We start from the raw sequence: 12,335 nt of genomic DNA, 5'->3' as shown, positions 1-12,335 counted from the left end.
AAACAAAAAACACACACATATGCACACAAACTAGAGGGTTAAAAAAAGACAAATGAAGCACCACACCACACTTGAAATCTAAACAAGTACTTTGGCTGCTTTTATAGTCACAGTTGTATAATCTACTTCGAGGATACGCAACACTAACAGCCTAATAAAAACAGGTGTGAGACTGGGCAAAGGGTCAGAAATTCAATTCCAGCAAAAGGCCATGGAGAATATCAGTGGTGGTATTTACCAGGAGTGGTGGCATTATTCGCAGCTTCTCCGTCTGCAGTGACCTTTATGAATATCTGCAGAGAGAGAAAAAGAACTTCCTTAACTTTCAAAACTTTTCATTCATGTAGTATAAGTTCATCCTTTATGTTCTGAATATATTGTACCCTTTTTTCTTTTTTAATTTTTAACTGACAAATCCCTAGAACTGTGTGCAGGTAGAAAGCAACAGCAGAAAAGAGAAAAGAAGAAAAGATGCAGGATCCAAGTCTAATAAAGACATTAGCTGAAATCTTATAGCACTTGGTCTTTAAAAAAAAACTTTACAGATGTATTAATATAGTTAAAATGCTGCAGAGGCATGTCATGTTTAAAAGTACACAATTTTTCTAATCCATCCAATGAAAACAAATGTTGACCTTTTCAGAGCTTTTAAAAGTACTAATAAGGGCAAAAAACAAACTTCTCTTACAATGTCTGGCTCTTTATTTCATTTATCAGAATTTTCAAACGGGGTTTATCAAAATTCAAACTTTCCAAAATTTAATATAAATACATATTCTGAAGACTCTTAAGCTATCCACAGTATCAACAAACAACAGACATCCGTACCTCCTCTAGTGATGTATCAGAGATGCCAAAGCTGCTTAGACCCATATCAGCAAGTGTCTCCTCCAGCTCCCTAAACAGGCTAGCATAGGCCCGATGTTTAAACCCTTTACTGGGGAGCAAATAGGTCAATTCCTGTCCAATCATCTCAATCAGCCTGGCCTCGGGGACATGGTGGTGGATAAGACTTGTGATGCTGTCTATATCCCCTGGAAAGAGGACAGAAATTCACATATAAATGAGCTACTTAGGAGCAAAGTGTTCCCAAAATAGCAGAAACCAACACAAGGACAAAGGAACAAAAACTGCTTGAGATGCAAAAAAAACAAAAAAACAAAAAATTTTATTCAAGCACATAAACGCATAAGCAAATTTACACTTCACCAGCTTCACGGGGTTGCATCTTAAGTACGTGTCCTCAGGCAGAACAGTAATAGCAAGCTCATGGGTCAATATGACCATTAAATTGGGAATGTGAAAAAAAATTGTCTGTTTATGTTCTGTTTTACAACTTTGATAAGTGGGCCAGTGATGCAAATTTCAACAAGTCCATACTGAAACGTATAAACAACTCAGCAGGTTGCACACACACGTGCTCCTCTGCTACACTTGTGAGGGCGCTCACTTACAAAAGAAAAACGTATTATTATTATGACATTATATTATTATTATTATCGTTATTATTGTTATCATTATTATCATTACTACTACATTTTTATTAGGCAGGGCTCTATTGTAAAAGGCTGATGCTATGCACCAGGAGTTTCACTGTACGATACATTTATTATTTACACCTATTCAACTGCTTATTAACAGAAATGCCAGTAGTGCATTTAAGCATATATAATTAGCATACAGGCATGGTTGAGACGACCTTCTAGAATGCAAACCAAGCATCAAAAGGGGGAAGAAATGTGATTTAATTGACTTTGATTGTGGCATCATTGTTGGTGCTAGACAAGCTGCTCTGAGACAGAATCTTAGACACAGCTGCTCTACTGGGATTTTCCCGCACAACCATCTCTAGGATTTACAGAGGATGATCAGAAAAAGAGAAAATATCCAGTGAACAACAGTTCTCTGTGTGAAAATGCCTTTTTTGTTTTCAGACATCAGCCGGGAAATGGTCAGACTGCTTTAAGCTGAAGGAAGACAACAGTCAATCAAATAAACACTTGTTACAACCAAGGTAGAAGACAATCTCTGCAGGATGCAGAACAGCTTGAACCTGCTGAGCTACAGCTACAGAAGATATTTTCTTGACACACTTCGGAACCCTTTTAGTACTAAGTTACATAATTAGTTACTGCCTATTTAACCATATCATGAAGAGAGCAAAGTAAAATTCCTTGTCTGTGCGCACAAACTTGTGCAACTAAAAATTATTGTGGCACCATAGCCTACTCGAGCATTGTTGCTGACCGTGTCACAAAGCTCAGATCATCTCCAACTGCACTCACATGACCGCCGCAGCCATCAGAGCTCAAACCAGTAGAGCACCTTTGGGATTTGGTGGAATGAGACATTCACATTATAGATGTGCAACCAGTAAATCTACTGCAACTGTGTGGTGCTATTACCTCAATATGGACCAACCCAGTCCATCCCAGTACTAGCCAGGTATGCCTAATAAAGTGAGTGAGTGTATGTAAGTCATCTGAATACTGATGACTCCATCGCTGCCAGGATTATAATTATAATCACAGACAGTTCAAACATTTATTATCTCAATTGCCTTTGGCTTTGTTTCTTATATATAACAACACCACAAGCCTAGAGTCAAAAAATTATTCTTCATTCTCTCAGTAAACATAAAGCAATAATTTTGAATAAAATACCTCTGACATACATAAAGGCTGGTTTATTCAAATAATTAATGCATACCAATCAAGTAAACTTCATTTTACCAGATTCTATTAACTCTAACATTTGACATTGTTCTCATGTAACAAAATATATGGAAATTGACATATAATTACATTTTTGAAGGCAGTATTTTGGGCATTTTTTTTTTGATAGTAATAGTAATAATACCCTTGTCCACATTCATTAAGCATCACTTATATGACTCCACTCATAGATACAGATATTGAGTTAATAACACACATATGATAATATCAGCACCAGTTACTTTATGGCTAACAGTTCAACATTGTGTTGATAGTTGGACCGTGTGGATCTGGTCTTTATCAGTTTAGCTGATTGCCTTTAAACTCTATTTACCAGTTGCCCAGTTGCTGCTAATGATAACATAAGTCAGAGCTAGCATGATAGATGAAAAGTGTAAAAGAGTCGCATATATTCTAGTGTTAAATGGGCCAAGTGGGTAAAAGAGGGTAAAACCATAGCTGAACCAAGCAGAGTCCTGAGAGTCTTGAGAAACTGGGGCTTTGCTTTAAGCCCAATGCACCAATTTTAAAATGTGCTACCTCTAATGTTGCTCTTAGCCAATAGTATTGTTACAGTGACTTCTCTGATATCCAGTGTGGTAGCCGCACCCTTATCCTCGTCCTTACCCTAAAACAAAACTTAACTTGAACTTGAAAACCGAGTTCTACTTTCCAAAACACACCTTGAAGAAGAAAGAGCGAGCCAAAATCCTTTCGTTTTCCAAAACTGTCTTCCAAAATCTACATTTTGTGTAAACTTTGTCTTCAGTGGAACAGAAAAACAAGAGAACATAGACAGACGCAAAAACAAACCAACTCCTGAGGCATTGCTCATGAGGAGGAAGATTAAAGGGATATACGATATCCACTTACCATCCAAAACTCTGTCTAGGTGCTGAAACTGATTCTGAGACTCATCTTTATATCTGGTGCAGATGGAACAGGAACACGAACAGTCTGAGGCACAGTCGCAGTTATTCTGACAAAAATAGAAAATAACACCTTGAACAATGCAAAAGAAGAAAAAGAGGATTTTCTGACTAAAAAGTGAGCAGACAAAAATCACGTATTCTCTTGCATATGTCTGTGGTAGAAACAGATTTGTTTTCTGTGCAGAAACCTGCTGAGATGAGAAGCATTACAGATGGTTGATTAAGCACAAAAGTTCATCCTCACCTCCTTCTTCCTGAGGTCCTTTATCCTCCGTACAAGCGTCAAATAGAAACCAACTCCAAAACAGTTTTTGAGGAATAGGGGGGACCCGCAGCAGTGCAGCTGCCCTTTGGAGATGATGGCGATGCGGTCGCTCAACAGGTCGGCCTCATCCATGTGATGAGTGGACAGGATCACAGTGCGGCCTGCACAAGGAGCGAGCTTTTATCAAAATCTTGGCTTGTTGTACATGAACAAAGTAGTGTGTGATACCAAAGCTTTTCAGTGCTTTTACAGCGGATGCAGAATTTATTGGTTTTATGACTAAAATTCTGTCTTTTGTTGTAGCCACTCAGTTGAATTTTCCCCTTTTGATCAGTTCTCTACAAAATCCAAGTGCCTCAGGGGAGCTGTACAGCTTCAAAAGACTTTCTTTCATTCTTCAGTAAATTCTGGAACAGTGAAAAGTCAACTTGAGGATAAAAAACACCTTTTAAGAGTTACAAAATGAAGTTACTGAGAGAGTTAAAGTGTGGACCAGACCATTAAATGTGACTTTACAGACAGCTTTTACCAGTTCTGTATTTCAGTAAGAGGTCCCAAATGGATCGTCTGGAGTAGGGGTCCACTCCTGAGGTGGGCTCGTCTAAGATGACGACCTTTGACCCTCCGACAAACGCCATAGCCACCGACAATTTCCTCTGCATGCCGCCTTTAATGTGAATAGAACAGATGTTTAAAAGAGATTTTTTTTCTCCTGCTTTCTCTCACACACAAAGAGAAACAAGCAATGACCTGAGAGGTTCTGAGCCTCATCATCTCTCTTGTGAGGCAGCCCAAGGTCCACAAGCATGTCCTCGACCTCCCTTTCTGCCTCCGCCTGGGTCCGACCTTTCAGCAGTGAATAGAACAAGATGTGCTCTTCTACTGTAAGACTGGTACAAAACACAGCAGTAGTAAGTGAGACGTTTCTGTAAGAAGGCTGATTGTGAATGATTGAATAACTTAAAAGTTACTAATATTGTTGTTGGTTGTTTAGTTGATTAAATTACCTAAAATAGAACTTACTGGTTAAAGAGGATGTTGTGTTGAGGACACATCCCCATTGACGTGCGTATAATGTCTATGTCAGTTCTAATGTCTCTCCCATTAATATAGGCTGTGCCAGATGTGGGAGGATAGAGCCCGGTCAGGATGGACCTGCAAAAACCAGAAACAGAGCATCATAAACAGGTGTTACCAACCTTTAAGTAGCTATCAAAATTCAGTTTGAATCTAAACCAAACAGAAAGTTCTGAGTAGATCATTTTTAAAGACTTTTTAAAGACGATTGTCAAGTTTTAATGAAATACCCTTGCAGGGAGCTTCCAAAATGCATAGAGGCTTCTGTGAAAGCCATTCAAATCTGAAATGTTGCTGAATCATTGCCGCTCAGACACACTACATGAATTCCCTTTACATCTTTTCAGTGTGTGTTTTTTTAAAAATCAGTGTACTTTCTATAAGAAACACTCATACAACAACATTTCAGTTTACATTGTCGTGGTTTTTCCAGCCCCATTGTGCCCCAGGAAGGATGTGATCTGCCCATCATAGAAATTAATGTTGAGGCAGTTGACAGCTGGACGAGAGCATCCATCAAAGACTTTCACCAGATCCTGAATTTGCACCCCCATCACAAGGCCTACTGGGTCAGGCTCAAAGAACGACTGGTCTGCATGCAAAAAGAGATTGAAAATATTATCAAAACATGACAGAAATAACACAGTATCTCTCAACGTTTATTTTAATTTGATGGAATTCTTTCTGAAAGAAAGTTTCTGAGAGCACTTAGAGGAAAGAGAGTTTTTAGTCTGATTTCTCAGTATTTTACCTACCTAATACTATTTTCCCTTCCTTTCACTAACCTGACTGAGGCCTTGTCCCAGCAGTTTCCCTAATAACAATATAATTACAGCTTCTAATCAGCACAAATTTGTCATTTTCCGTTTTCCCCTGTGTTTTTCCAGTCTGCTGCAGGATTTGCATGTTTCCACCAGGTGCCCCCAGAGAGTTCCTCACATGCAGTGTGGCATCTCTCTCCAACTGTGTCATTATCTAGTATGCCTTCTCCTTGTTTAGTCTGTGAAGTGTAGTCAAAGTTACTGTTTCAGCATTCTGAGCTTTTCTTCTGTATTTGTGTCATCACCTTCATTTCCCGAGTCCTGGCCGTCCTCCTGGTTTGGCGCTTCTTCTTGCTGTTTCAGCAGTTCCCTCTGTCTCTCCCGCTGCTCCCTCTTACTTTGGTGTTTGCAGATTTTCCTGCTGGCTGAGCCGTTACAGGTGTTTGTCTCTGGTCTGCTCTCGATATCCTTCTCTTGGTTTTCTGGTTCAGGTTTCTCAGGAACTATAAGGAATAGACAGTACATCAGCTTACTAGCATGCTTTTTGATCAAAGTTTTACCAGGCCTATAATTAAAAATCATCACCATGAAAGCGCTGAAGTTACATATTGATTTTTACTCTCCAGTTAAAAAGAAAGAAGAAAGAAAGCACCTAATCTTTTCTTTGTTCAAATAATACACTGCTTTGTTGACCCATCATATGGTTATAAGGACAGTTACTCAAAGTGCAGACACCCTATTATCTGTCTTTTACTAAGCTTTAGATTTTACTTCCAGCTCTGACACTGATGGGATGGGCTGGATGAGCCTTAACTTCACCTTATATTGACATTCAATGGAACAACAACACTATTCCTCTGGTAATAATTTGCCCTTCTAGCCGCAATTTTAAACATAAAGAATAAAGGTAGAAATTCATTTCTTTGACTCCTGTTTTAGTCATAGTGCTGCTCTGTTGTTGACTAACCTCTGTCTGCCGTTTCTGTGTGTGAGGGTTTAGGTCTTTGCCAGTAGGAGGGCTGGAACGGGAAGTAGAATGGCCGACCAATGCCATACTGTCCTAATGGGCAGACACAAATAGTTTGATTTTATTAGTAATAAGCTCATACTATCAATTAATTGCTAAAATACTGTAGAATATAAAGTAAGCCCAACCTGGGAAAACATTATCCAGATACCAGGCCAGGATACCATAGAGGACAGCATCAAAAATCATCATGAGGATGGAGGTGAGAAAGGAGTAAGTGTCTTTCTCCAAGGGGCTGGTCTTAATGTTGTTCCACTGCAGGCCCAAACCCTGCTCCTCATACCGTGACAGGTACTCTGTCCCGAAGCCAAAGGCCACAGGTGACAACAAGCTCTGAAAAACATGAGGGGTAAAAAAAAACAGGATGATCACTCGTTTCATTTGTTGCTAAATATCTGTGTGTAGGCATGAAAGTCAGCTGGGTTAAATTTGCTAATGTTTACCATGAGATTTACTTAAATACAGCGCTTAACTAATTTATTAGACTCGTCATAAAACATGACAGCACAAATATTTTTGAAATCTGTTAAAAACTTGTTTAAAACTTAAAATTTTATTGTTATTTATGATGCAAAACGACTGAATTCATAGAAATTAATCAAGCATTCAACCGCTAAAACAATTCTTTCTGTTCAGAAATGGAAGTAAATAAGAGTAATTTGACATATTTATAAAAAATACACCATATACTGTTGGATTACCCAGTATATGCAGGGGGAACTATAGTATAAACTATACATTAGTAGTTTAATGAATGTGTTAAGCACTGTAAATCATATTTACTATGCTTGAAAAACATAACTTCAGGTCTGATTTTGTACTTTAAACAAAAAAATAAACATACTGCAGCCAGTTTCATGCTCTTGGTGATGCGGTCTTGCCAGGCAAAGCACAGGATGTGAGGTAGGTAGAGGGTGAAATAAATGATGCCACTGCAGGCTGCTGCCAGGTTGGCCTTGTTGAAGAACACGCTCATCAGAAAACACTGCATGATGGTGGCCAGAGTGAAAGTCATCAGAAAGAAGAAGACAAGGATCGGGTCGCTGTAATGCAACACTTTGCCACCCTGAGATTAAAAAGGAGATATATATAGAGCATGACTATCTCTGCAGCGAGTTTTACTTTCACATTTAAACATGCACATTTAGGGTTTAAAAAAAGGTAGAGAGAGGAAAAACACATAAAATATATGTGTGTGTGTGTGTGTGTGTGTGTGTGTGTGTGTGTGTGTGTGTGTGTGTGTGTGTGTGTGTGTGTGTGTGTGTGTGTGTGTGTGTGTGTGTGTGTGTTAATATGATCCACAAGAGGGCAGCATTAAACCCTGTGAAACATGAACCCTCCGAAACAACCTTTTGGTATGGCAACCTTTACTATTCAAAAGAGACATATTTAGCAATTTTTCCATCTGTGTGGAGCCACAAAGTATTTTTGGGCCCTATAATTAAGGTCACAGTAATTAAACCTCTCAAGCATAAATTAGTTTATACGAGGATTTGGTATTTAACTGGTTTTTGCATTTTTATTACATTAATAACATGTTAACTGAGTTCAAGAACTAAATAACAAATCTACTATCAAATAAGTTTACTTCAAAACAAAGTAATGTGCCATGCAGGCCACTTTGTGCTGAGGAATCAAATTAAAACTGCTTTGATAGCAAATATAACATATAGGCCCAAGGGTCAAGCTGCAGGTTTGAATAAACATGCTCTTAAGAGCTGACAAAACACCCTCAGTCTTACTTTCAGCTTTTTTTCACCTTTTCTCACCAGCTCTTTGTGTTTTCTTACCATGACAATAGAGGTCAGCAGTACTGTGCTCGCAGTCATCATGAGGAAACTGTCGATGAACCACGTGTACCAAATGACTCCATTGCTGACCCCCATGGCTTTGAGGGTCTCTTTAAGACGGAGCTCCTTTTCCAGCACGATGCTCTTCACTGTCATGGACACAGAGTAGATCCAGGCCAGCACCATGAATATTGGGAAGCAGCGGTTCAGTGTGATCATGAAGCTAGAGTGGAAGTAGGAGAGAGGAAGGAATTAGGATTACACTGATTCTGTGATCTCTCAGCACAGAATGCATTAATCTCAATTTTAGTCAGACAAAAGAGCAGCACGTATTTCCAAAAAAAGGCTGTATTCTAGAGAGGAAATTCAGTGTAGTGTAGTACGCCTACTAGAAATTTTCACACATTTGGTTCCTCCATTGATAATAACTAGAATAGCACTAATACAGACTGCAATAAACAGCAATACCCAACTCTACGTTCAAACAAGAGCCACCAAGATGAATGGCATGAAAGCAACAGCAGATTTTTTTAATTTACCTTTTTACTGTCCTTGGCTTAGCTTTCAACAAACCAGCACTCAAGTTGGCTGATTAGTCTGAAAATGTTTAATTCATAATGTGAGTTTTCATTCTCATTCTACTGTATGTCTGAGTCGGCTTGACTGGGCTTTGAAACCTACTGAAATTCAGTTACAAAACCTGTCCACACAGAAAGAAGTTAAGCAGTTAATCACCGAGTTGGACAGTTATTCAACGCATCTATTAATAAATTAAAGCTTCATCTTAACTATACACCAATTTAGGTTAAATTGAATCAGTTGCATGGACAGTATATGCAGGAGCATCATTTTTATTCTGCAATTAATTGTATATTATTCTATTAATAATAGGTTTTGCAGCCCTCTAAAGCACTGTTACACTTTCTGATGTGCAGCAAGTGCTTTATCTATTTCTTTTTAAAGCTTTCTTAATGAAAAGACATATTGTGAAAAATGCTGCAGGACTGCAGTGACTGGTAAACTCACAGGTCATCTACGTAGCATGGATATGGCATCTGCTGGACGTAGACCCCGAGTGGCCAGTCGTTGCCTGTGTGAATTTTAATGATGCCGTGTTCAATCATATCCTGCAGGTAAGCAAAACCTCCCCAGATGTATCTCTGGTCCTCCATGGGGTCTGCTCTAGGACCAGGATCCCAGTACCTGAGAGAGAGGACACAGAAGAATGAAAGATGTCCAGATCTACGCGATTATGGTGTTTGTCATCACATCAGAATAATATATAAGTTGTTGTAGTTGTATTAAATAATCCCGGCCACAATCTCCACTGATTTTCTTTCCACCATAAATTATCCTAAAGCCAAAGTCTTTAACGCTGTGCACACTGATTTTACTTAAGCGGATAAGTCTGACTCAAAGCTCTTTTACAATCTGATTATTCAATTGTATAGCGGCAGGAGTCCCACTGCTTCCATTACAGCCTGCTGGTGTGCTGCAAACAGCTAAATCTGCTTGTTCACCCCGGGGGATATTGACATACTGTCTGCTTATGAAAAAGAGATCAAAGAGAAAGGGGAAATGCATGTAAGAGCTACACATGGTTGGATGAAAGGGCAGGTATGGAACAGCCAAAAACCTTTGGAAGACAGCGAGAGAAGCTTTTCCTCTGGGGAATGTCACAAATCCATATAAATTGCCTCATTAAAGTGGCAGTAACAAGATTTTAAAAAAATCTAGGACCAAGCTGACAGGGATATTTAGTGCTTTAAATGATATTGGTTTTGATTTTAAAATGATATTGATGGATCTAATCAATTTTATTTCTACTTTTAATTAAGTACAATTAAAGCCCATGAATGGCTTTTGTTATTTGCCAAAGATGTTTATTATAATTGCGAGCTCTTTGTTTGGTCCCAAGATAAATTAATTTAAACAGTAAAGATGAAGTTTTTCAGATATTTTTGGCATCGAAAAAATAAATAATTACTCCAATGAAACAAAAGCATCAAAAACATGGGTTAGACTGCAAGGACGCTTTACTTTTTCACATGTTATGCTCAAAACTGTATTTTCTTTAAACTACTGCACAGCAGGAAAAACTGTCACACAAATCTAAATATTCAGACACTTTATTCAGCTTGTTGCTAAAGCACCTTCGGCTTTGAAGCAGGGTTTCCTTGCTATGACACAGTGATTCCTTGGCTCACGACTTTCTGTCATTCTTTGAAAATCCTCTTAGTTTTTGAGGGACATTTTCAGGTCTCTCCAACAACCTACTCAGGGACATTCACAGAGCTGTCCCCAAACCACTCCGGTATTGGATTTATGTGTCTTTAGTGTAATTATTCTATTTGGAGGTGAACCTTCAACCCACCTTGAGGTCTTGAGCCCAGTGGAGTTTGTTTTCATTTAAAGCACAGAGATGGAAGATGTCTCTGTGCTTTGCTCCATTAGCTCAATTCCCTCAACCCTAACCATTCTCCCTGTGTTGGCTCTAAAAAGAAAATCCCACCCCTGCATCATGCTCACCATAGTGCACTGTTTGGGGTGCTTTCTCCAGACACGGTGCTTAGAATTGATGTCAGACAGTCTAATCTTGGTTTAATCAGACCAAATCACCTAATTTCTACTTTCTGACAGTCCTTTAGAAGAACTTTTGTAAACTACACGCAGGTTTTCACTTTGTAAGAGTTGCTCACCCAGTTGCTTAGTTTGATCATATAGTCACCCTCTTGAATCCAAACCTTTTCAGTTTAAGAATTATAGAGGTCACTCAATGTGCTCTTGGGAATATTAAATGCAGCAAAGCCTGGGCTACATTTCAAGGTCTGTCGACTGAATGTTTCTTTTTCTTCCATCCTTGTAATCAGTTTAAAGAATTTTCATAATTGTGGAGGGGGACTGAGTGCAAATTGATCACAAAAGAACATCTAATTTGAACACTTTTAGCTTGTCAGTGCAATATAAAAAAACGTGAAAAGCTTCAGGGATTTGGATACTTTCTGAGTGCAGTGGTTAAGGTACAACAAAAGCTGTCATTTAGCTTTATTTTAGGGGGTTACAAATGTTGAGTAGTCATTCATTACTGACCTGTCTTTGATCTTGTTGGTACGCTCCACCGCATCAATATCCATGCGGATCTTGTATTTGACATGCGGCGGAACACTTGTGGTCCAGGGATACAGGTCCATGAAGACCACGCCAGCCCAGAACTTGTTCTCCTCCAGCAGGTGCAAAGCCTCATGGATCATCTGGGACTCGTCTGTGTAGGCCACAAACTTATCCAGACTAACGCACTGCAGACAGAGAAACATGGAGGAGGATGTGGATTTGTGTTCATAAGAAGCAGTGAAACAGGGCGATGATTTAGCATTTAGCAAGTATAAATATTTATGTTTTCATGTATGTGTAGTTACTGATGCCTTTTAAGCAGTGGTGTTGTTCAATGTGCTGACAGAAGAAAAAATATATAACCCTTTCTTCTATAACATCTAAATTGATGTAACAGTATGCAAGTGCATGTACGATTCTAATTAGATTATGCATTAGATTAGATGCTGAACACTATAACTACCATGAAATACTGGAAGCAAATCGTGTTTCCTTATTTTCTAAGCATCTATTTTCTGAGCTGAATCCTAAATCATTGTTGTTGTTTTTATGGGTTTTTCAGTGGAGTAATCTGGCCACATGGGAAAATGTGAGCCAATATATTCATGGTGCAGTGGCAAACATAGGCATGTTCATATATGCAAGCAGGAAAGCAAAA

General features: G+C 38.8%; 1 protein-coding gene across 1 annotated transcript in view; it reads right to left on the bottom strand.

The window, feature by feature from the left end:
- The window catches only part of LOC146687394 (retinal-specific phospholipid-transporting ATPase ABCA4-like), a 43,740-nt gene that overhangs the window by 16,871 nt on the left and 14,534 nt on the right, over positions 1-12,335 (bottom strand). Inside the window, exons 12-26 of the mRNA XM_085438459.1 lie at positions 11,657-11,862; positions 9,593-9,769; positions 8,567-8,789; positions 7,621-7,842; positions 6,905-7,109; positions 6,717-6,809; positions 6,055-6,252; positions 5,403-5,580; positions 4,935-5,066; positions 4,662-4,801; positions 4,441-4,578; positions 3,891-4,072; positions 3,588-3,693; positions 829-1,034; positions 239-293 (exon numbers count right to left, since the gene is read on the bottom strand). Of these exons, the coding sequence (XP_085294585.1) occupies positions 239-293; positions 829-1,034; positions 3,588-3,693; positions 3,891-4,072; positions 4,441-4,578; positions 4,662-4,801; positions 4,935-5,066; positions 5,403-5,580; positions 6,055-6,252; positions 6,717-6,809; positions 6,905-7,109; positions 7,621-7,842; positions 8,567-8,789; positions 9,593-9,769; positions 11,657-11,862 (2,461 nt within the window). The remainder of the gene's footprint in view (positions 1-238; positions 294-828; positions 1,035-3,587; positions 3,694-3,890; positions 4,073-4,440; positions 4,579-4,661; positions 4,802-4,934; positions 5,067-5,402; positions 5,581-6,054; positions 6,253-6,716; positions 6,810-6,904; positions 7,110-7,620; positions 7,843-8,566; positions 8,790-9,592; positions 9,770-11,656; positions 11,863-12,335) is intronic.

The sequence above is a fragment of the Copadichromis virginalis genome, linkage group LG18, assembly GCF_057382275.1.
Source record: "Copadichromis virginalis isolate Kocher_CV1m ecotype Utaka linkage group LG18, C_Virginalis_male_GT1.1, whole genome shotgun sequence".
In the NCBI taxonomy this organism is placed as follows: domain Eukaryota; kingdom Metazoa; phylum Chordata; class Actinopteri; order Cichliformes; family Cichlidae; genus Copadichromis; species Copadichromis virginalis.
This window is presented reverse-complemented; position numbering and strand designations above follow the sequence as displayed.